Source organism: Oncorhynchus gorbuscha, linkage group LG05, assembly GCF_021184085.1.
Source record: "Oncorhynchus gorbuscha isolate QuinsamMale2020 ecotype Even-year linkage group LG05, OgorEven_v1.0, whole genome shotgun sequence".
Taxonomy (NCBI): Eukaryota; Metazoa; Chordata; class Actinopteri; order Salmoniformes; family Salmonidae; genus Oncorhynchus; species Oncorhynchus gorbuscha.
The window spans coordinates 52,540,823-52,566,827 of record NC_060177.1 but is presented as its reverse complement, the minus strand read 5'-3'; the positions used below and the strand labels follow the sequence as shown (position 1 = coordinate 52,566,827).

General features: G+C 42.3%; 1 protein-coding gene across 3 annotated transcripts in view; it reads right to left on the bottom strand.

Moving 5' to 3' along the window:
- LOC124036023 (disabled homolog 2-interacting protein-like) overlaps nucleotides 1-26,005 on the bottom strand; it is a 105,419-nt gene that overhangs the window by 16,455 nt on the left and 62,959 nt on the right. For 2 of the 3 annotated variants that reach the window (XM_046350077.1, XM_046350076.1), the window contains exon 3: nucleotides 22,259-22,377. In XM_046350077.1, the coding sequence (XP_046206033.1) occupies nucleotides 22,259-22,377 (119 nt within the window). Of the gene's footprint in view, nucleotides 1-9,203; nucleotides 9,400-22,258; nucleotides 22,378-26,005 lie in introns of those variants that run through there. The other variant, XM_046350079.1, reaches the window with a different exon arrangement.

Below are 26,005 nucleotides of genomic sequence, written 5' to 3'. Positions count from 1 at the left end.
GGAAAACTACCATCATGGCCATTCGAGGTCAACAGCAATAACAAAGTTAAAGTGAACGACGACAAGAAACTCGTACCGCCCACAGTAACATATGATAGCTGATACAGACATTCGTGCAACCAAGTGACTAAGGGTTCATTTTAGTGTTATTGGTTCAATATTTTAGCTGTATGTGAAAAACATGGCATCCGTAAAACAAGTATCACAACCTTCAGTCCTCAACTCGATTTATTGACCGATAAATACAAAAATACATTTTTAAGGGAAATGGAAACACTAGCAACCTACGTGTATGTTAACTTCCGACTTCAACTGTATGTGTGTGTGGGATTACCGTTCAAAAGTTTGGGGTCACTTAGAAATATCCTTGTTTTTGAAAGCACATTACTTTGTCCATTAAAATAACATCAAATTGATCCGAAATTCAGTGTAGACATAATTAATGTTGTAAATGACTATTGTAGCTGGAAACTGTATCTGATTTTAAAAAAATGAAATATAATAATATTCCAATGGAATGTATGTTTAGTTAATCCAAGTTTATAATTTTAAAAGGCTAATTGATCATTAGAAAACCCTTTTGCAATTATGTTAGCACAGCTGAAAACTGTTGTCCTGATTAAAGAAGCAATAAAACGGTCTTTCTTTAGACTAGTTGAGTATCTGGAACATCAGCATTTGTGGGTTTGATTACAGGCTCAAAATGGCCAGAAACAAAGCCCTTTCTTCTGAAACTCGTCAGTCTATTCTTGTTCTGAGAAATGAAGGCTATTCCATGTGAGAAATTGGCAAGAAATTGAAGATCTTGCGCAACATTGTGTACTACTCCCTTCACAGAACAGCGCAAACTGGCTCTAACCAGAATAGAAAGATGAGTGGGAGGCCAACTCAGCAAGAGGACAAGTACATTAGTGTCTAGTTTAAGAAACAGACGCCTCAAGTCCTCAACTGGCAGCTTCATTAAATAGTACCCGCAAAACACCAGTCTCAACGTCAACAGTGAAGAGGCGATTCTGGGATGCTGGCCATCTAGGCAGAGTTGCAAAGAAAAAGCCATTTCTTAGACTGGCCAATAAAAATAAAAGATTAAGATGGGCAAAAGAACACAGACACTGGACAGAGGAGCACTTATATGGTTACTACATGATTCCATATGTTAAAAAAAAAAGTTGATGTCTTCACTATTATTCTACAATGTAGAAAATAGTAAAAAATAAAGAAAACTCATGAGCAGGTGTCAACTTTTGACTGGTAATTGTATAACTTTCAAAATACAGAAGTTCAGCCGGCTGTATTTTCTGTATTTTGAAAGTTATACTGTATACCTTAAACTTCATTGCTGATATGAAAAACATTTCGGTACTATATCAACAATGGACTAATGAAACAAATACAAAAATATCGTTTTTAGGTGGAGTTTTCCTTTAATACTTTGAATGTTGTCCACAATTACTTACAATTGTTTTTCTTTTCTTTTCAGAAAAAAACATTTAAGGGTTTCTGAACATTAACAATATCAGTGTGGAGTTGGATATCATTTTTGAAAGATGTTTTTTTGTTGTTGATGGCAATCGGACCTGTCTGCGGTGCAAATAGTTACACACCTCATGAAATACTAGTAGAATACAGTATTCTATTCATAAATTACTCCTTTATATGTAAATATATCTAACTCTGCCAGTAGGCTACTGTACGTATATATTTATTTTCATTCTGTGCTGTAAGAGATAGAAGTGTTTGTTTTATGTTAATTTTGATTCAGAGTCTGACCTCATTTAATTGGCTGTTTTCGGCTGTTTGTGTTCTTGGCCCCCAACGGCCTGCAATGGCATTGACAAGATCATTGGGTAAATGCTGTGCCTCAGACTGCAAGTTGAATAGCAGCCATCACACGCTCATGAATCTCTCAGGAGAGTTGTCAGCACAGTGCATTAACAGACTGCAGCATGAGTGACAGAGCTAGCCTACTGCCTTGGCGTTTGGTCTAGTGATCATGACACTTGTTTGTCATTGACTGGAAATATGGGTATTTATTTCACGTCATTGATCCCCTATATCAGTGGCTCCCAAGTCCAGTCCTCGAGTAACCCCAACAACAGCACACATTTTAGTTGTAGCCCAGGACAAACTCACCTGATTCAACTCATTGAGGGCTTGATGATTAATTGACAAGTAGAGGCTTGTGGTACAACAACAATGTGTACTGTTGGACGTACTCAAAGACTGGATTTAGGAAACTCTGCCCTAATATTATGGAACCAGACCCATTTTCATTTAAAGGCCATTATAAGATTATTGTAGTACAATTTGTTTCATTAAGGCTAATTGTAAACAATTGTACACTGTCACATTTTGTTAAGAACAAAATCCACCCAGAGCTTCACAAAGACTCTATGTTAAAATGTTACCCGCATGCAAAACGTTTTCCCCCAGAGATCTAGCTTCTCAGAGAGGGAGGTTTCATTTAGTTGGACCTCCTCAGCTCTGCCAGGTATCTCTCTGTAATTCTCACAGCTCCTCGCTGTGTCCCCGCCACCATACTAATGAGCTGAGCTACAGAGAGTGTGACGACTCACTCCCCGCCCTAGGACTTTTCCTGACTCATCCCCGAGGCAGGAAGTACAGCCATGTTTAATTCATGCAGCCAATGAAGAGCCAGGGGAGCGATGAGTAAGCGCATATCTCTCCTTTTGCCGCTCAGCAGGTGCTTAATTGCCCTGCTTACCCACCGGGAAATGAATTGTAATGTGCAGGAGTTAACCAACACCACTTATGGAAAAACAGAAAGAAGAGCATACACTGTAGGAGCAAACATTTCTTCTGTCTATATTATCTGTGACAACTTGCCAGTGATGCAACAATGCCAATAGGACGAGTTACAGATAGCTGGCGTTCTATAGGTTGCGGTCATTAAAAAAAAAAGTTTTTTCAATCACTCAGCAAATTTCTTGTTAACAAACTATAGTTTAGGACATCTACTTTGTGCATGGCACAAGTAATTTTTCCAACAATTGTTTACTGACAGATTATGTCACTTATAATTGACTGCATCACAATTCCAGTGGGTCTGAAGTATACATACACCAAGTTGACGGTGCCTTTAAACAGCTTGGAAAAATAATGTCATGGCTTTAGAAGCTTCTGATAGTCTAATTGACATAATTTGAGTCAATTGGAGGTGTACATGAGGATGTATTTCAAGGCCTACCTTCAAACTCAGTCCTTCTTTGCATGACATCATGGGAAAATAAAAATAAATCAGCCAAGACCCCAGAAAAAAATTGTAGACCTCAACAAGTCTGGTTCATCCTTCGGAGCAATTTCCAAACGCCTGAAGGTACCACATTCATCTGTACAAACAATACTACGCAAGTATAAACACCATGGGACCACCCAGCTGTCATACCACTCAGGAAGGAGACGCATTCTGTCTCCTAGAGATGAACGTACATTGGTGCGAAAAGTGCAAATCAATCCCAGAAAAACAGCACCTTGGACCTTGTGAAGATGCTGGAGGAAACAGGTACAAAGGTATGTATATTCACAGTAAAACAAGTCCTATAATCAACATAACCAGAAAGGCCGCTCAGCAAGGAAGAAGCCACTGCTCCGAAAACCGCCATAAAAAAGCCAGACTACAGTTTGCAACTGCACAAGGGGACAAAAATCATACTTTTTAGGGAAATGTCCTCTGGTCTGATGAAACAAAAATAGAACTGTTTGGCATAATGACCATCGTTATGTAAGGAAGAAAAAGGGGGAGGCTTGAAACCCGAAGAACACCATCCCAACCGTGAAGCACAGGGGTGGCAGCATCATGTTGTGGGGGTGCTTTACTGCAATAGGGACTGATGCACTTCACAAAATAGATGGCATGATGAGGCAGGAAAATTATGTGGATATATTGAAGCAACATCTCAAGACATCAGTCAGGAAGTTTAAGCTTGGTCGCAAATTGGTCTTCCAATGACCCCAAGAATACTTCCAAAGTTGTGGCAAAATGGTTTAAGGACAACAAAGTCAAGGTATTTGAGTGGCTATCACAAAGCCCTCACCTCCATCCCATAGAAAATGTGTGGACAGAACTGAAAAAGCAAGTGCGAGCAAGGAGGCCAACAAACCTGACTCAGTTACACCAGGTCTGTCAGGAGGAATGGGCCAAAATTCACCCAACTTATTGTGGGAAACTTGTGGAAGGCTACCTGAAACGTTTGACCGAAGTTAAACAATTTGAAGGCAATGCTACCAAATACTAATTGAGTGTATATAAACATCTGACCCACTGGGAATGTGATGAAAGAAATAAAAGCTGGAATAAATCACTCTAATATTATTTTGACGTTACACATTATTAAAATAAAAAGTTTGGATCCTAACAGACCTAAGACAGGGGATTTTTACTAGGATTAAATGTCAGGAATTGTGAAAAACTGAGTTTAAATGTATTTGGCTAAGGTGTATGTAAACTTCAGACTCCAACTGCATACACACACAAAACCAGTCAAATGTTTTAGAACACCTACTCATTGTCACATTCTGACCTTAGTTCTTTTGTTATGTCTTTGTTTTAGTATGGTCAGGGCATGAGTTGGGTGGGTTGTCTATGTTCGTTTTTCTATGATTTGGGATGACTGTTTGGACTGGTATGGTGCTCAATCAGAGGCAGCTGTCAATCGTTGTCCCTGATTGAGAATCATACTTAGGTAGCCTGGTTTCACTTTTGAGTTGTGGGGGTTTGTTTTCCATGTTAGTGTTTGGTCCACACGGTACTGTTTCGGTTGAGTTATTTCATGTTGTCGTTTATTGTTTTTGTTTCAGTGTTCATGTTTCTTATTCAAATCAAAATGAACACTTACCACGCTGCTTATTGGTCCGATCCTTGCTACTCCTCCTCAGAAGAGAAAAGCCATTACACTCATTCAAAGGTTTTTCTTTATTTTTACTATTTTCAACATTGTAGAATAATAGTGAAGTCTCAAAACTATGGAATCAGTGTTAAAATATATATTTTATATTTGAGATTCTTTAAATAGTCAACCTTTGCCTTGATGACAATTTTGCACACTCTTGGCATTCTCTCAACCAGCTTCATGAGGTAGTCACGTGGAATGCATTTCAATTAACAGGTGTTCTTTCCTTCTTAATGTGTTTCAGCCAATCAGTTGAGTTGTGACAAGGTGGAGCGGGGGCTATACAGAAGATGGTCTTTTACCAAATAAGTCTAAGTCCATATTATGTCAAGAACAGCTAAAATAAGCAAAGAGAAACGACAGTCCATCATTACTTTAAGTCATGGTCAGTGAATCCGGAAAATGTCAAGAACTTTGAAAGTTTCTTCAAGTGTAGTCACAAAAACCATCAGGCGCTATGATGAAACTGGCTCTCATGAGGACCGCCATGGGAATGGAAGACCCAGAGTTACCTCTACCACAGAGAATAAGTTCATTAGAGTTACCAGCCTCTGAAATTGCAGCCCAAATAAATGCTTTGGAGTTAAAGTAACAGACACATCAACTGCTCGGAGACTGTGTGAATCAGGCCTTCATGGTCAAATTTCTGCAAAGAAATCACTACTAAAGGACACCAATAAGAAGAAGAGACCTGCTCAGACCAAGAAACACGAGCAATGGACATTAGACCGGTGGACATTTGTCCATTGGTCTGTAGTCCAAATTTGAGATTTTTGGTTCCAACCGCCGTGTCTGTGAGACGCAGAGTAGGTGAACGTAGGATCTCCACATGTGTATTTCCCACCGTAAAGCAAGTTATTGTGTGGGTGTGCTTTGCTGGTGATACTGTCTGATTTATTTAGAATTCAAGGTACACTTAACCAGCATGGCTTCCACAGCATTCTGCAGCGATACGCCATCCCATCTGGTTTGCGCGCAGCGGGACCACCATTTGTTTTTCAACAGGACAATGACCCAACACACCTCCAGGCTGTGTAAGGGCTATTTTACCAAGGGGAGTGATTGAGTGCTGCATCAGATGACCTGGCCTCCACAATCGCCCAACCCAATTGAGATGGTTTGGAATGTGTCGAATGTGAAGGAAAAGCAGTCAACAAGTGCTCAGCATGTGGGAACTCCTTCAAGACTGTTATAAAAGCATTCCAGGTAAAGCTGCTTGAAAGAATGCCAAGAGTGTACAACGCTGTCATCAAGGCAAAGGGTGGCTATTTGAAGAATCTAAAATATTAAATATTTTGATTTGTTTAACACTTTTTTGGTTACTACATGATTCCATATGTGTTATTACAATCGTTTTGATGTCTTCACTATTATTCTATAATGTAGAAAATAGTAAAAATAAAGAACAACCCTTGAATGAGTAGGAGTTATAAAACCTTTGACAGGTAGTGTATATAATGTTGTGAACAAACAAACTTAGATTCTATACATTTCCATATTTTGTTATCAATCACAGGACATGTTTTGTTGTTGGGTAATAATATAAGCCAGATAGGCCTATACATTTTATTTTCTAATTTTTATTTTATTTTTTTAAATCTAAGAATTGTGTTTAGCAGATGTTATTGCGGGTGTAGCGAAATGCTTGTGTTTCTAGCTCCAACAGTGCAGTAATATCTAAAAAGTAATATTTAACAATACACACAATCTAAAGTAATGGAATGGAATTAAGAATGTATAAATACTTGGAAGAGCAATATCTAAGCGGCTTAGACTAACACACAGGTAGAATAGAATACAGAATATACATACTATGAGATGTGTAATGCAAAATATGCAAACATTATTCATGGGACACTAGTCCCTTTAATAAAGTAGCCAGTGATTTCAAGTCTATGTATATAAGGGGCAGCAGCCTCTAATGTGCTAGTCATGAATTCAAAACTAACACATTAAATGCACAGCACAGCAATTTATGCAGTTGATTTGCTTGTCGGCATCTCTTCTACCACGTCCTCCACCATCTGTTGTGCAGTTCCAGTCGGTTTAAGTTAAACCATCAAAAGGCAATACAGGTGTAAACGAAAGAAAAAAACAATGTAACCGATGTTGTGCCCGTGATCCGATTAAATCATTATTCATCGCTGCAGCCATCTACACGTTTTTACCTCCGATATCAGATCACTTAGTGGCTTTTTGATATAGGACTGTAAATACGGGCTACTTCCAAAATGCCTCAAACACTCCCTTGCTGACAGGAAACATGGGCCCCAAAAAGGACCTCTGTTCTGAAAAGGAAACACCCGAGCAAGGATGTCACACGAAACAACAGGCAGAAAAGCGTGCTTTAGCGTAGGGAAAAAGGGGACACGGAGGCCGATTCTAATCCAGATTGCAACAACAACAAAAGAAACAGCGCGCTGAACAATCGTACATCAATAACGGCAAAGTCAGAACACACACAAAAAAAACGCGAAAACAGGTTAAACATCATCTCACCAGGGTTTCAAAAGATGCACGTACCAATGTCTCTAGGGCAATCCAAAAAATGTATGTGGGGCTATCACTGTGTCCAATCTAGTTGGGAGACAGGTCAATCAAATCAGAGAATCTTTGCGAGCTATCACGAGCGAGACTGGACATCTTCTAAGCTCCTGTGTGTTGAAAGAAAAACATTAGCCAAAAGCCTGTATTATTTTAGACAATGAGCTTAAACTAATCCCGTTGAGGGCACGAAGATCAAAATCGCTAAATAGATCCATTTCAAAACATCTGGATGCATGTCTCTCAACCGGCTGGCTACATTACTCACCTGTTTGGATAATGTCATGAGTATTTGGAGTCCAACTATTTTACGATACCAACTACACACAATGTGTCAGAATGCGCCTTGAAAAACAGAAACTGTTCCATTTGATCCGTTTTTAATAGCTGAACGACTTGAGATTACGCAATCTCTGCACTATCGGCATGGATGACCATTGCATTAAACTTGCAAGCCTCTTTCTCAAAGCAGCTTACCACGGTAATACTCTGGCAAAATAAGTACATTTTGAAAGGACAGGGTGAGAGTGGGCAAAGGTAACCCGCTGTATAACCTACAGTCGCATAACTGCACAGGGCACATAATACTAGTTGCTACATAACAATTACTGGGTGTCAAGCACAAGAATCATTCATTGGAAGCATGCTAAATTGATTACTCAAATGTATGCTCCATATTCAATATATTACCAGTTGAAGTGTTTGAATGAATGAATAAATGAATACGCCCTAAACTGAAGTCTAGCAAACAGCAAGCTGTTCAAAGTGCTGCGACTGGGAAGATCCTGTATCACACAGGCTTAGAAACGTGATGACATGTTTGCGCCTCCTTTTGACAACTGGCCCACTGCTACGAAGACGTCCGATTGCCTCCAAAATGAGCTGTGACAGGAGTTTGGATTTAATGAGCACCAACGACAAAACGTCGGCATGAAAATTGCTATGCCTTTGTTTTTTAGCCTCTACAAGGCAGTTTCTCATTTCTCACCTTTCCTCCAACCTCACTTTGAGTATTGCAGTCAGAGAAGCTCTGCAGAACTGAGAAGAAGAAAAAAAACATCTCCAACTCTCTATGATCACACGTGTGCACACTCATGCTAAGTGCTGGACGGACACACCACACACACACACACACACACAGCAGGTTGCCACTCCAGTAGTGAATATTTCAGAAGCTTTTAGAACAGCAACATATCGGGTGGCTGCCTTTCAGAACGCAGACGAAAAGTGATTTTGAGAACCCACATGGTGTCTTTCAACATATCACATGCCAACAGTCTTGTCATGTGTGAACACTGTTTGGAGTCATAGGACATTAGAAACTAAACGGTAATCTGGGAGAGGCGTTAAGCGCCGGGTGGAAGGTCGAGGACATTCTTGAGTTGTCATTACAGAGTGAACTACAGTGTTGTGCATCTATTCTGGCACACATGAACACTATGCTGCCTGGCTAGACACAAACATGAATGTGTCGACTAGGAGCAAATATTGACTGCGACAAGCCATCATTCAACATTTTCATTCTATGAAATAAAAACCAGAACAATCAGGGCGACAGCTAGACTACTGCCTTGCATCCAAACACAAGAAACACCCTCAAAGTCTATAGACAAATAATAAGATGCCAAGCCCACAAAGCCTATATAGAAACTCGGAGACCTTTGCGTAGAATGCACTGTGTCAAGCGTTCCTAACACACTGAGATGGAGACCATCAGATGGATGATGGAGTCTGAGGCGGAATACTCACCAGACATTCCGTCAGAATCCCCGGGAACAATTTGAGCAAAGAGGAGAAAGAGGAAGAGGTGGTGGATGAGGAGGAAGCCGTCTCAGTGCTCCATTTTCTTCTGTGTGGTGAGAGCGGAGGAAAGCATGGTGGGGCTCATTCAGCCCTGCACAGCGTGCTGCTGCTAGCCTATTACTCTCCTTCCCTCCCTCCCTCCCTCCCAGTCTGTCGGTCTCCTCTGGACTCTTTATTCTAGCCACGCCGAGAGAGCCACAGCCTGCCCTACTTCCTTCCCCGCTACGCTCCTTTAAGTGGGCCACTGCTCCCTCTATCTGGCTGGCGGAGGACTGCTTGTGCCCACCGTCTTGTGCTCCCTCTCTCCATCCCCCTCACCCTCTCTTGCGTCTGTCTGGCTGTCTGTCTCCGTGTGTGTGAGCGCGCGCAGCGTAAGCAGGCTGTTTGGTGTGCTGAACCTCTGCCTGCCCCCCCCCCTGCTGCAGTGTGTGTGTGCACGTGTGTGTGTGGTCTTTTGTCCTGGTGTCTCTGTGACGGACTGGCCTGCTCCCTACACAGACATCTGCCTCTGGGGAGTAGCAGTCACTCACTGCAGATCACACAGCTCTCTCTCTCTCTATTTCTCATTCCTCTTTTCATAGAAGCAGCAGCAGGGACAGACCAAAGGTTAGTGGTGCTGCACCACGTACTTAGGGGGTGCAGTACAAGGTGAGGCCATATGGTATGCTGTTTGGCCAATCGGATCATTTGAAGCTGTACTCTGTTCAGAAGACTTCAGTAGCCTTGTTCAGAGTGCAGCACTCACTACAGCTCAGAGCTCTAGAACAAGGGTAAAGCATAAGTGGTCCTTATCTTCCCTATAGTGTCAGAAGAGTCACATCCATTAAAACAGCCACCTCTGAGAATCAAAGACTTTCACTCATGCACAACTTACTGGAGGCGCGCACACACACACACACACACACACACACACACACACACACACACACACACACACACACACACACACACACACACACACACACACACACACACACACACACACACACACACACACACACACACACACACACACACACACACACACACTACATTAAATAATATACACACTTGATAAGTGTCAGGTTTTTCGTGTTTCTATGACAACACTGCGTCAGGGAAAATGGTATCTTTGCTTCCTGGCAACTGACACTGTTCACGGGTAAGTGGGCAATTTTCAGCCTATTTTCTTTTCTACACTTCACAAGATGTTTTTTTTTCTTCTCCTTCCACACAAACGATTGTGTCTCTGGAGTCTGACATGGAAGGTGAGTGCGCAGGTTGAGCCACACGACCATGACACGTAACTTACGTCACCCACAGAATTGAGGTACCTTGAGGGGCATTCTGCGCATCTCCCCATTATTGCATGAGAAGTTAACAATTATCCTCTTCGGCATAAAACCGTTGAGTACTCCAGAGGAGGATAATATAGGTTGCTAAGCAGTACTGTATTAAAAGTGGTGTAATGAAAAAAAAAAAAAAAAGACATCTTAGTAAAGAATAGGAGAGATGGCGAAATCACAGCCCAAAACTTGACTGTGTCCTACAAAAGTGATTTACCCCCTGCTTAACGGCCCTTTAACAATTAGGGTACCCAATTACTGGCCAGAAACCCACACAGGACAAATAAGTACGTGCATGTGCGTGTGAAACAATGAACCGCAGCGGTCAGGGATTGGGTTAAGCTCTCACTTAAAACAAAATAAATCCAAAGTAACAAGATAGGGGCTTTGTGCTGATCAGTGGGATTCACTGCCGTAAACATTATAGCTTACCACTTCCATTGCCTGATCAGAATAATGTACCAGCATATACTGTAACCTTCCGCATCAACAAGATCTCCACCACAACACTGTCCTGACCTGCACCCATGATGTCACTTCCAGTAGCGCTGCCATTTCTGGACTAGTGCGTCGACAAACATCAGTCTTGCAGCAGACAGAATCTTGTTTTCTGTAGCCATTAGTATCCGATTCTCAACAAACGTGTGCTAAAATGTCAGACACAAAACTGATAGGAAACCCGGTACAGCACGACCAGCGTAATAAACAATGCTGTCCTCCTGGCATGGTGTTTACAGGCTCTCGGAGGCTCCGAATCTCGACAGGACTAGAGCAGGCATGGATAAGTATGCGGTTTGTCGGTCATTTCCCATGTCAGGCAGTGTTGAGAAGACAGGACGACAGTACTCCTGCTCCTGTCAGGAGTTATCGTACGGGCCTGCATTATTAAGTTGCTTGGCTAAAAGCCGATTAAGTAAGAGAGCACAGTCATGATGCCAGGAACATTTGACTGAAAGTCTCGACAAAAGGGTCTGTTCTGATACCAGGACCAATGTGTAATGTCTTCTACAAACCAGTAGTATGTTACAATTTGCGGTCACTATCGAATACAATGCATTTGCTGTATAAAATGAACCTCTATAAGTGAAAATGTGGAATTTGACCTGCTGTTTGCCAACAGACTGCCCCCTGCTGGGTGGCCTTTAAATTATTATTATTATTATTATTTTTTTAAAATCTGAATGAAGGCTCTTGCATGTCTTATCAATCTCTCTGAAAACAAAACACCCTATATAAAGGCTAAGCTACATATGGTATTGACATAATAGGTTTCTTCAATGATTTGTGTGCATCTGTTCCAAGCTGATAATGTGAAATTTCATTACTTTTGAAATAGAAAAAAGCTTTAAAAAATGCTGCATTGTTTTGTGTGGGTTAAAAATATAAATTGTTAGCTGATGATTGGCTTATACGCCTAATCTTAGGAAGCAAGCGCTGAAACTGTATCGTTGAGACAAATATGTTTTATAACAGATGCGCCACACTGAGTGAAAGGGCATGCATGGAGATATTTTGCAGTTGTTTACTCTCATGGATTAGGCCTAGGCTAAGTCAAACCGGGCCAAAAAATGTGGCACTGTTCAGAGGTTTGTGGTCCAAGCCGAATTCATGAACAACAGAGGCAATAAGACAATGGAAATACGGCACTGAAGCGTAACTTACGATTACAGGCTACTAAAACAGACTCATTTATCAAATAGGCTTTATCTGAATAAATCAATTACTTTTTAACAGAAATATGGATAGGAGATGTGACATCAGTATTGCAATTAGACAAAAATACAATGAAGCCCTAGTCCCTAATTGTAGTGTATGGATCCAGTCATGAGGCATTTTTAATACTTATATTATTCAGGAATCAATAGATAGATCTCATTTTTGGAAATGACCCTTGAAAAGTGAGAAATCATACAGATTTAGCCTATAATAATAGGCTGCCCTACAAGATTAGGAATTCCCTCACTTTCCAGAAGGCATGAAATGCCAGCAAGTCATCCAATTAAGCATGAATCTCAGAGACTCAAAAAGGCTGCAGACAGCGAGGCCAAATCCTCATCCGGTAATTATTATGCGCCACATCCATATCGCTAATCCCTGACTGCCCCGGGCTATGCCAGTAAATACCTGAGTGACACATTGAAACAGTTAGGATGCATCTGAGAACATACAGTACATTATTGATTCATCTATTCAGTGCATTTCCTGGGTAGAGTTACTACTTATTTGGTGACTAAATCAGGGGGCTATAATGTTGATGGTGTAGAATGCATGGTCAGTCTGTCAGACAGAGCAGATGGCTCAGGAATGGAAGGAGCAGGTCCTCTTATGTCAAGGAGAGAGAAGCGGGTAACAGAGAGCATGCTCAAAGAGACTGGGGGAGGGGAGGAGGAGAGGGAGCCCATTCAGCCCAATTCAGAGGGAGGCACACAGACTAGATGGGCTGGTTGGTTAGGATTTGATGAGGCTAATCCCCAATAGGTGCCAGGGACCCATCGTCTGTCTACACATCACACATATGCCCAACCCTATCTCAATGTACAAATCGCATCCACTCTCCTTAGGCTCTTACACTTAATCCACTACGTCGGGCCCTTCACTGCACGCATATACTCCCATCCCGTCCATATCTCAGCACTTAGCAGCATCACTGGCCTTTCCTAGTACTCACAGCTTTGGTCCAGAATCCAGAGGACCTACCCACTGAGCAATCACTGGCTCAAGGCCAATAGAAATACAGTATACAGTATCAGCTGGAATGCATGCCTGTGTGACTATATTTAATACATATACATCTTGTTATCAGGCTCGGGAATCTGAGATAGCAGCTTGCCAGCAAAACATTTCCTCTTGGTCCCCCGAGTGGCGCAGCGGTCTTGAGGAGTCACTACAGACCCGGGTTTGAACCCAGGCTCACAGCCGGCCGTGACCCGAGAGACCCATGAAGCGGAGCGCAATTGGCCCAGCGTGGTCTAGGTTAGGGGAGGATTTGGGCAGCTCTGATTTCTTTGTCCCATCGCACTCTAACGACTCCTTGTGGTGGACTGGGCGCCTGCAAGCTGACTTCAGTCACCAGCTGGACGATGTTTCCACTGACACATTGGTGCGGCTGGCTTCTGGGTTAAGCGGGCGGTGTGTCAAGAAGCAGCGCGGCTTGGCAGGGTCGTGTTTCGGAGGATACATGGCTCCGACCTTCGCCACTCCCAAGTCCATAGTTGCGATGCAGCGATGGGACAAGACGAACTCCCAATTGCAGAGAAAAAGGGCAAAAAATAATTTAAAAAAATAAAATAATAATAATAATTTCCTATTTCTCTGCCTTAAAGCCCAAAGAAAGACACAAGGACTCATGCATCTGAGAAGCCTTCATATCTCCTGGTATTACTGCGTGTTCTGTTCTCATGCCTGGCATTCACTCGGTTACAGAGCTGCGTGCGACTGTAATTAATTAGGCCACTGCCTGTACAGTACTGCCCTGAGCTGGGGTATATATATGACCTGGAAACCTTTTCTATGGCTAACCAGGCAATGGAAGTGAGACCACTGAAACAGTACAGCCCTGGGTGGGTGCCTCCTCCTCAGTTCACTTTTCTGGGCATCTACCCAAAGAAAGGCCAAGGCGACCCGGGTCAGCAGAACAAATGTCTCAAAGACAAAGGAGGTCCAAATACATGGCATTATGTCACAACACAGTGTGCAGCTATGGAATCTGGAGAAAGCCCACTATATTAGCGCATCATACAGGCTTGATAATGAGATGGCTGATAATGGCTTGATACTGTAAAGAACCTTATCTATCACATCTATAGACAGTCAACTGATTAATCATAACCTCGCATCATATCCTTCTGAACAGTCATTACCTCCTTGCCTCTGCAAAAACCCAAGCCTTACATATGATTCAGTACATCACAAATTGGCTTATTGATTTACTAGCTAACTAAATGGTAACACATGATAAACATACACACTTAATACATAAAAACACAGGTCCCTAGGGGACTGGCAACAATATGGCTGCTTGTTACAAATTACATGGAGAGGGCAAGAGAGAGACAGAGAGACAAACTTGGTACATTTAAAAATGACTCTCACTTATTATTACTCCTATACTTTGCACACGAACCGCCACCCGCTTAGAGTAAGAAATTATGAATGCATTTACGTGAAAATGCCTTGGTTCACCGTGTATCTCTCTTGGAACCGGGCAGCCTTGGAAAGGGGGTTGTGGCTTTTAGCGGCAAGCTTGTAAGGCTCTGATTTGTCCCAAAATGGTTCCACAAGTCTTCTGTTGTCCTTTTCTGTAGTTGTCCGGTATCCAGTGACTTGTCGTGTAGTCCTGAACAGATGATGCCTCTTTGAAGATGGGCTAGCCAGCCGTGTTGATGGTTCCTAGTGGGGGGATGAGAGTAGAGTACTACGGTGGTTTGAGCAGAGTAGTAGAATGGTCCCACTTCAATTCGCTTTTCTAGATACTTTACTTAGGACAGCTAATCAGCCGTACCAGCGATTGTCCGGGAGGCGACTTTATCGTCTCTACCTCCTGTTGAGATTCAGAGTTCCAGCCACTTTAAAACGTGAGCTGAAGCTCTACGTCTCTCTGGTCCGATATGTTAATTCTTAACCCATCATTTCATACAGTTTGTTAGAAAGGGTGGTTCCGTCAGGCTGACACGCTCTCGGACCTCACTCAGGGATGTAACTTGTACAAAGTTATATAAAACAATTATCTTACAGTTTCTCAAATCATATCCCTCTTAACTTAACAAAAACACATCATTTTCATATTACATTTAATTTTTTTAATTTGACCTTTATTTAACCAGGCAATGTTAAGAACACATTCTTATTTTCGATGACAGCCTGGGAACAGTGGGTTAACTGCCTGTTCAGGGGCAGAACGACAGATTTGTACCTTGTCAGCTCGGGGGTTTGAACTCGCAACCTTCCGGTTACTAGTCCAACGCTCTAACCAATAGGCTACCCTGCCGCCCCCATGCACAACGCATAGGATGGACACTTCACACATGTAGTAGGAATACTTTCTAAGTTAGTGTTTCCTTTAACATTTTTAATTACATCACAAAATAAACTATATGACAGTGTTCTATAGATCGCCTCTGGCCATTTCCCACATTCAAAATATTGTTACAGTATTTGCTTTAGAACGTGTTCGAGCTTCAGCAAGAGTCTGTTGAAACAACATTCTTTTGGTGAATTTGGAGAGGGGGACCTGAATCTTCTACCTTGATTTACAACAGAGCATGAGTTGTTAACCCCTCCCTGCGTGTGAGAGGTGGTCTGGCTAAAGTCAGTTGTTGCAAACCTGATCTGACCTATTTGGATCCTTACAGGACAGTCATGACACATAGTAGAACTGAAAACGTGTTCCTCTCCACTTTCTGGACGACCTAGTTTTGAAATCAGTGGAATGCCCGGTGGAAATAGAGTATGATAGCTAAGGAGATGGAGACAATTCTGCATTTTGATTGCGAAAATGCAGAGGGATTACATGTTCAAACTAAGGACAACCATGGCATCCGTGACAGAGGGAGAAGCGTCCATCCATGTAAGATAGTCTAGCTAGCTACATTTTCAGATATTATACGTTTTTAATTTGGTCAGAAAGTCATTTTAATTTAAAGTTAAAGCGTACTGTAGCTAGCTAGCTAGCTAACGTTAAGTGTATGATCTGTGTAGTAATATTATTCATATCTCAGAGCCATTTGCATTGCTAGTTAACTTAACATTAGCTTACAAGCTAGAAACGACCCAAAACAATGTTAAGAAAGTTGCTTTTAGTTGCCTGGTTTGCTAGATTGACAAACAAAATACATATTTAAAAAGAGCCATTTGAATTGCTAGCTATAGCCTAATGTTAGCTAGCTAGCTAACGTTGAACCTAATTGGTTAGCTACCTGCAGATTCATGCAGGGTTGGAATATTATGTTGGTTAGGGTTAGGGTTAGTTGGTTAGTTAGTTGGGATTATGGTTAATTGTTTAGCTAGTTAGCTACATGTTTAAAACAAAACACCACTGTGCAAGTAATCATTTTACTAGACCTTCTGTATCCTGTGCTTGTCACAAATATTTTATTTTACCAGAGACACTAATGTGAAGAACATGACCTGCACCAAACGTATAACATTGGGCCAACAAGACAGTGCCCAAGTTCTAAAAGTCTCCAATAGAATGCCCTGCTTTCATTTCATCACACTCACAACTGTAAGCTATTTTCCGTAATTGGCTCGCCATTAACTTGTAAATAATGATCTTATTGTGAGTTTATTTTCCTGTAATATTGAGGACAAATGAACTAAAATAAAGACGTGGTCAGCTATATAATATGATCAATATTTGAACTGGCTAGCTAGAAACTAACAAAAACATTGCTTAGAAAGTTGCTTTTAGTAGCCTGGTTTGCTAGACTGACATATACTAAATACATTTTTAAACGGGTGAGTTTATTGGTGTTAAAATACAATAGTTATGCTATTTTGGAGCACCAGGCTGCTGATGTCAAGCAGCCTGTAGTGTTTGTGTTTATAACTTTTGATAACGACAGGTTTGATGTCGGACGACAATAGAATTTTCCTGATGTCACTGCGACAACTGTCGATAGACATAGTATAAACCAGCCTTTAGTCTTTAAATCTTGGTTGTTTAGTACATGGCCTCACATGTGAATCCTTAAAGAAATGGTAGATCTACGGCTTAAGAGGGTGTGAATGACGCTGAATGGGAGTAGACAAAGAAGAGCTCTCCAGTAGATTTACCAAAACATTCAAAGGCCATTTTCTCAAAAGTGAGGTTACAAGTTTATCAACTTTCAAAGCAGAATTACTTTCTCATTGTTCCTCAACTGTAGTGTCTGATATACCATTTTCTAGCTCTGAGTGAGCCTCTAACTTTATCCAATGTAAAAAAAAACCATTTCATATGTTTCAACATAAGACTGAATCGAGCCGGTCGGTCACATATGTATTGCGATTCAATACTGCGATTTTATTACAATTTGATGTTCTAAAGATACTGCTCACTATATGTATAATGCAGAGAGACGAGAAAGCGTCAGAAAAAGAGTTTATCAGTTAGGGAAATATAAGTGCTGAAACCATGTTGACTCACTATTTAAAAAGGAAGATGGACAACAAGCTATAGGATGAAGTGTTGGCACATGTACAGCCGACTAGCACTAGCTGGTACCGCTGTACAATACTTGGAGTCAAAATAATATTCCAATAAGTAACTGTATCGATTCCCCCCCCATCACTAACAGATATAGGCACTTCATTCAACCTCTTTATTTGAGGGAAGTCCATGTAATTAGAAACACAAACACTCATTCAGTGGGTTGTGTAAACTAATTTAGAGGAGTGGACCTGCCATAGACTGGTGATGATGGCACCCCCTCGGTCTGCTCTTCTACACTACTAGAGCCAGGAGGTAGGATGCCAGTTCCAAACACACCCTCAAAAGTAACACCCACAATTCAAGCTTCTGTGGTCCACTGCATCATAGCCAAGTAGTTAGAGTGTTTGGCCAGTAACCGAAAGGTTGCTGGATCAAATCCCTGAGCTGACAAGGTAAAAATCTGTCATTCTGAACGTGGATGTTGATTAAGGCAGCCCCCCGCACCTCTCTGATTCAGAGGGGTTGGGTTAAATGCGGAAGACACATTTCAGTTGAAGGCATTCAGATGTACAACTGACTAGGTATCCCTCTTTCCCTTACTCCAGTAGAGCGTACACATTACACACGGGGCTCCTGAGTGACACAGCGTTCTATGGCACTGCATCTTAGTGCTAGAGGTGTCACAACCGGATGTGATTGGGAGTCCCATAGGGTGGCGCACAATTGGCCCAGCGTCATTTGGCCTTGGCAAGGGTAGGTAGTCATTGTAAATAAGAATTTGTTCTTTTAACGGACTTAAAAAACAAAAAAAAACAAGCATGGCCACTAGAGGCTGTGTAGATAATAAATCAGGCTCCCCTGCCTTGTGGTTGCCATGAGGAGTATTTCCTTTTCGTCCAGCCCTGGGATAATGGGCAGGTGTAATGGTGGATGAAATCTCCTGACAGCACAGCACAGCTCAGCCAATCCCTCTCCCACCTCAACAAGAGCCTGCACTGTGTGTGTAGGTTAAGAACCATATAAATCCCTGCATGACTCTAAGTCACTCTGGATAAGAGCGTCTGCTAAATGAATAAAATGTAAAATGATTCACAGCAACAGTCAGCAACCACGATACTGTCTGAAGAGTGTCATTCTACCACCCAGTGAGGTGACACAGCCCCACAGCCTGACGGTTGGAGAGAAGGACCGAAGTTATTTTATTTTTTACTGGTATGTCAATTAAGAACAAATTCTTATTTACAATGACGACCTAACATAAAAATAAACAACAATTACACTATACGCGCAGTATCGATATACACAATTACACTATACGCGCAGTATCGATATACACAATTACACTATACGCGCAGTATCGATATACACAATTACACTATACGCGCAGTATCGATATACACAATTACACTATACGCGCAGTATCGATATACACAATTACACTATACGCGCAGTATCGATATACACAATTACACTATACGCGCAGTATCGATATACACAATTACACTATACGCGCAGTATCGATATACACAATTACACTATACGCGCAGTATCGATATACACAATTACACTATACGCGCAGTATCGATATACACAATTACACTATACGCGCAGTATCGATATACACAATTACACAATACCTGGAAAACAAACAAACCACGAAAAGTAAAACACAATCATATGAAAAAACACATTCTTCAGTAAAAACGCCCTCCAACATCCACTTGAATTGCAATAGATCAGTGGTTCCCAAGCTTTTTACAGTCCCGTACCACTTCAAACATTCAACCTCCAGCTGCGTACCTACCCCCTCTAGCACTAGGGTCAGCGCACTCTCAAATGTTGTTTTTTTGCCATCATTATAAGCCTGCCACACACACACTATACAATACATTTATTAAACATAAGAATGAGTGTGAGTTTTTGTCACAACTCGACTCGTGGGAATTGACAAAGAGCTCTTATAGGACCAGGGCACAAATAATAATCAATAATTTTGCTCTTTATTTAGCCATCTTACATTAAAAAAACATATTTGTTCATTGAAAATTGTGAATAACTCACCACAGGTTAATGAGAAGGGTGTGCTCGAAAGGATGCACATATCTCTGCAATGTTGGGTTGTATTGGAGAGAGTCTCAGTCTTAAATCATTTTCCACACACAGCCTGTGCCTGTGTGTGGAAAATGTGTTCATGCTAGTGAGGGCAGAGAATTGTTTTATTTATTTTATTTTACCTTTATTTAACTAGGCAAGTCAGTTAAGAACAAATTCTTATTTTCAATGACAGCCTGGGAACAGTTAACTGCCTGTTCAGGGGCAGAACGACAGATTTGTACCTTGTCAACTCAGGGTTTTGAACTTGCAACCTTCACAGTTACTTGTCCAACACTCTAACCACTAGGCTACCCTGCCGCCACAGAATAACCTCTCACATAGGTACATGGTTGCAAAGGGCATCAGTGTCTTAACAGTGCGATTTGCCAAGGCAGGATGCTCTGAGCGCAGCCCAAAACAGAAATCTGGGAGTGGCTTCTGATAAAATTTTCACAGAACCGCTTGTTGCAATTTCAATGAGGCTCTCTTGTTCAGATATCAGTAAGTGGACTGGAGGCAGGGCATGAAAGGGATAATGAATCCAGTTGTTTGTGTCATCCGTTTTGGGAAAGTACCTGCGTAATTGCGCACCCAACTCGCTCAGGTGCAGGTGCTTCGCTATATCACATTTTACATTGTCTGTAAGCTTGAGTTAATTTGCACCGAAAAATTCATACAATGATGGAAAGACCTGTGTGTTGTCCTTGTTAATGCAGACAGAGAAGAGCTCCAACTTCTTAATCACAGCCTCAATTTTGTCCCACACATTGAATATAGTTGCGGAGAGTCCCTGTAATCCTAGATTCAGATGATTCAGGCGAGAAAAAACATCACCCAGATAGACCAGTCGTGTGAGAAACTCATCATCATGCAAGTGAAAATTATGGTTAGTAAAGAAAACTTTAAACTCGTCTCTCAATTTGAAAAAAAAAAACGTGTCAATACTTTGCCCCTTTGATAACAAGTGCACTTCTGTATGTTGTAAAAGCGTTACATGGTCGCTGCCCATATCATTGCATAGTACAGAAAATACACGAGAGTTCAGGGGCCTTGCTTTAACAAAGTTAACAATTCTCACTCTAGTGTCCAAAATGTCTTTCAAGCAGTCAGACATTCCTTTGGCAGCAAGAGCCTCTCGGTGAATGCTGCAGTGTACCCAAGTGGCGTCGGGAGCAACTGCCTGCAAGTGCTTTACCACTCCACTATGTCTCCCTGTCATGGCTTTTGTGCAATCAGTTCAGATACTAACACATCTTGACCACCAAAGTCCATTTGATGTCACAAAGCTGTCCAGTACTTTAAAAATATCCTCTCCTGTTGTCCTGGTTTCCAGAAGAGGATTAATTGACCTATAGGATTAATTGGCCTCCCATAAATGCCATTCCCTGACTCAATCCAGCTGTAACGCATAGAGTTCATTGGCTTGTATGCGAAACATTAAATGTTTCAAAACTTCTCCTGCCAGGTCATTGATGCGTCGTGAAACAGTGTTGTTTGATGAAGACATTGTCTGTATAGTTTTTGGGGGCTTTTCCAACCCAGCATTGTCCCAGCCATGTCCGCGGCGCGGCAGCAAGAATGAATTAAGTCGTCCACAATAGTATGGGGCTTGCCTGTCCTAGCCACTCGGTAGCTCACCATATAAGATACTTCTAGCCCCTTATTATTAATGGTATCTGTTGCTTTTTTACATGTCTTAATTCTCGCTCAAAAAACTCCTGCGGCTTATTTTTCAAATTGGCATGTTGTGTTTCTAAATGTCTGCGCAAGAGTTTCATCAAGTTGTGAGTACTTTTGCACATATAACACACAGTGCCTGAGGAAAGGCACTACTCCCAATATAAGTGAACCACAAAATCAATGTAGTTCTCATCATATTTGCGCCTCTTCGATGATCCAACGTCCCTGTCTGTTGTTCGGTGCTTTCCCAGGTTAAGGGGGCAATAGCTCTTTGTCTGTATCAGATCACAACTGTCAGCGTCCATGCTAGCTGGGCTAACAACAAATGTAGAATAACTGATGCTAGCATTGGATGTGCTCGTGGAAGCAGAACAACTTGTGTCGTCGACAGGTGTAGTACTTCTGGTAGTAGCAGTACTACCAGTAGAGCTGGTATGTGTCTCTATGGATGTAGGCCGTACTTTTGTTTTTAGACCATTGATACATTTTCGAGCAAACAGGATGAGCAGCAGCTACGTTTGGCTACATACAGACCGTTAGTGGAATTCCCGCAAGCGAGTAACGGTTAATGTGATTGGATGTTCATTATTTGACTAGGCTACCTGTATTTGACATTGCGTTGTTATTTCGCTGAACACTAAATGGTTCATTTGATTTTTGACAGTGAAACAAGGCTACTCAAGCGAGAGAGAAAAACCTCACTCAAATGTATAGTTAGACCCGTTGGAAAATAGTTGTGTGTGTGAAGTACTTGTTCAGTTGCATCTCACCTGTCATTGTCCGTGGTTTTGAAGCCCGGCAGGATGTTTCTGAAGCTGCTGTTGCGGTCCAGCTTGGGTTGGCTCTTGGTGCGTTTGATGGAACCCTTCAGTCTGCGACTCAGGAAGCCCTGGACAGGGAGAGAGGGGAGTCGCCGTGGCCCAGGGGGGAGGAGAGAAACCAGAGAGTGAAAATTCACTCAGACTATCCTTTCATTTAAAAAAAAAAATGAACACAATATAAATGGTGGAGCAACAAGAGAAAAATGATATCGATTGAGTGGTCTCCGTCTCCTCTCATCCGTGGCATTTGGAGAGAGCAGTGCATTGTTGTGTGGATCTCTCCGGCACATCTGCTCGCTGTGCACACACAGCAGAAGCAGCCGCGTTGATGTGCGACTCCCCTAAGTCCCTGTTACCATGGAAACTGTTGGCGGGCGTAACAAAAAAAAAAAAAACTGTATTCCACATAAAGTGACATGACTGGAGCGGCCGCGAGTTCAAAGGGGAAAGCTGAGCATGTGCTTTTGAGAGACTGCCCAGATTAGAGAGAGATTTAAAAAGAGTTGGATTATTTCTAAGACCTAGACCTGTCTTTGTTAGAGTAGTGGAGGGGGAAAAACAGGATACAGGCTCAGCGACAATCACTTGATGAGATAATGATGGTGCTGCAATCCTAAATACTAAGCAAGGCTACTTCCCTGTATAATTAATGAATTGCATTAATTATTATTTGAGCAAATTAATTAACTATACCTGCCATAGAAGAAGACAGTGGGAGGAAAGATGGGAAAAGACTGTAAAAGGCTGTGAGTATTAAGGACAAAAAGACATCACCAGTAGTGATGGGGGGGGGGGGGGGGATACAGCTACATACTGGGACATTATTTTTTACAACATATCGTATCATTTTGACAATATCGCAATCTGATTTTTTGCGCTAGTTCGGCTGTACCTGCACCAAAACTCTAGTATTTTTCCTTCATAGCTTGTTCTCCATCTTCTTTTTAAACACGGAGCTAATTTGTTTTCAGCACTGTTAATTTCATGACCTATCAAAAAAACTCATTTTCTCATGGCCTGCTCTTGTCCCTCTGCAGCAGATGTTTGGACCGTCGAACCGCAACAAATCACAGTATAGAATCTGAATACATATTGAACTGTGAGAATCATAAGAGTCGCAATACATATTATATCAGCACACACTATCGTGATAATATTGTATTGTGAGGTCCCTGGCAGTTCCCAGTCTTGATCATCGGACAGACACTGATAAATAAATCCAATAACAGCTTTTCACTGGGATCGGTCTCACACTTCCTTTCCTACTGGCTCACACACTAAACAAATGAACAGCTCACAGACATCACACCATTAATGTAGCTGCGCCGTGCACCCAGATCTGTGAAATGGACCGTTTCCTGAATAAATTGTCGATGCTCGTCCTAACAGAGTCTGTTTCAAGGAACAACATGAGCCAAAAATACAACTTTTGCTCAGCCAGAAGAGAAAAATATCCATCTGCAATATTGCTCCTAAAACAAAAAATGTCTATTCCTTCTAGAGTAGCCTAACCAAGGGTAATTTTAATTTACAGTTTGTTACATTTTTACAGCCTACATTATATTTGTGCCATGTGAATTATACCAACTCCACAACTAATCACGAGCTCCATGCAAACAGAAAGGAAATCTTCAATGTGTCCAAGAAATGCGTGACACTTGGCAACTAAAATGCACAAAAAAGGAGGGAATCATTCCCGACGTCACATTACAGATGTTGACCATAGCCTAGCACTCGGTGATGAGGTGACTTGAGGTTGGGTTTTTACTGGTTTAAGTCGACTCCCATTTCTAAAACGGGAACCTTCAAGCAAATGAGTCCTTCAAAAGACCTTCCAAACATTTCTGCTTCTGGCAAATAAACCATCCCTTCCAATTATGACAGTCTCTTGGGAGGCATTACTCCTTTCCTGCTGTAATTTGTGGGGAATTTTCTGGGCTCTCTATTCTCAGGCCTTCCCCTCTAATGACATTTGCAGAGTGACTGGGAGGGGAATTATTAATGGGTCTCGACAGGGCTGGAGGAGGGAGGGGTGTTTGATAATGCAGCAGACCCCAGGTCCCCTACAGAGCAACTCTGGCATGGGTAGAGTAGGGCAGGGCAGGGCAGGGCAGGGCAGGGCAGGGCAGGGCAGGGCAGGGCAGGGCAGGGCAGGGCAGGGCAGGGCAGGGCAGGGCAGGGCAGGTAAGGCACAATGGATGAACAGCGATTGGCCTTTGTTTTTATTTTTTGGCGAGACCGCAGTGCTGCATGTACGTTTGACCACACACAAAATCTGGAGTTTGGCACACACCATTGAGTAGTGGTGCTGATCGAGCCAGTATGTAGACCTAGAAGTCGAACCTCAAATCAAAGACTCACTGCTGTGTTCAAACTACAGCGGAAATGATCCCGGTCTTCTCTCTTTACAACGTCAGATTGGTATGAATGAGACTGGTGGGATTTCCTCCTCTCTGTTGGTTTATCCTGGTGGTTCTCACGTGGACCACCTGCTAGCGGTATTGAGTTCCTCCTGGGCCACTGGGCCTCGTCCTCACAGCCAGGGCTCCTCATTCCCCCTTTCTCCTGCTCCAACAGGCTCCAGGTCCCCCTCCCACCCACCCAACCACTCTGAGCTCAGCTCATGATGGCCAGCCTCTCGCCCTCCAGTCCCACAGTAAGACACGAGACAATTAGTGGGAGGAGCCACAGCGTGTCAACACCATCCCGTGTCATCATTGGGCGCATCATTTCATTCGACTTTAACCCATTTGAAAACATCCTGAGAGAGACACAGAAGGAGAGAGGAGATGTCTGTACTAACCTATATTTAGGCATATCCTTAAAGAGAGAGATTGTCAAATGAGAAGCGAGGCACTGCATCACTAATAGTGTCATACAGCGAAGGCCTGGATATCTCTCCTGTAATGCAAAGAGCAAGGGCAGGCACTCAGCAGTAATGTCACCATGGTAACCTGCACCTAGGAGAACTCAGCCAGGATGGCATTGGAGGCACCGGTGACTGAACAACAACGACTCAGCTAGGCTACACTAGCAACAGTCCTACGTCAGCCCGCCAGGGCTTTGTTTGGCTGGGAATTCTCAGTCCCATCTCTGGTTACACAACAAGTCATTAACAATTGATTAGGCTCTGTGGCAGTGAAGCAAACGAGGATAAGCTGATCAGATCTCTGTTGTCTCTCCCCTCCAGCGTGACCGCTGAGAGCCAAAATGCCATCTGACAACATGGGGCTGGTCCTCTAGCACCATCAGCCTGACCGGAGGGCTCCTCCATCTACCTAGACTAAAACACAGTCAAGAAGGTTACTGTGCTCGTCTCAATCCAACAGAGGGAACGACATGACCTCCATCTTACAGTAAAGAAAGCCCACTGATTAGCAGCATGACATTACAAACAACAGGTGTGTGTGTGTGAGTGATCACTGTCAGACCCAATCATCCACTCTCAGGGGAACACAATTATCTGATCATATTCTGTTGAAATAACAAGGACCTTCCCTATGGGGGTAAGGCACCGGAGTCTTGCCTCCACCATTAATAGCCAGGAAATAGATTTTCCTGGCTAAAGAAAGCTACTGAGACAAGGACATAACCACACCTGTATGATTTTAAAACCCAAAGTTGTACGTCAAAATAACTAAAAATGTGGAATTGTAGTGGCCTACACTATTAACATGCAGTTGGTTTATACAGAGT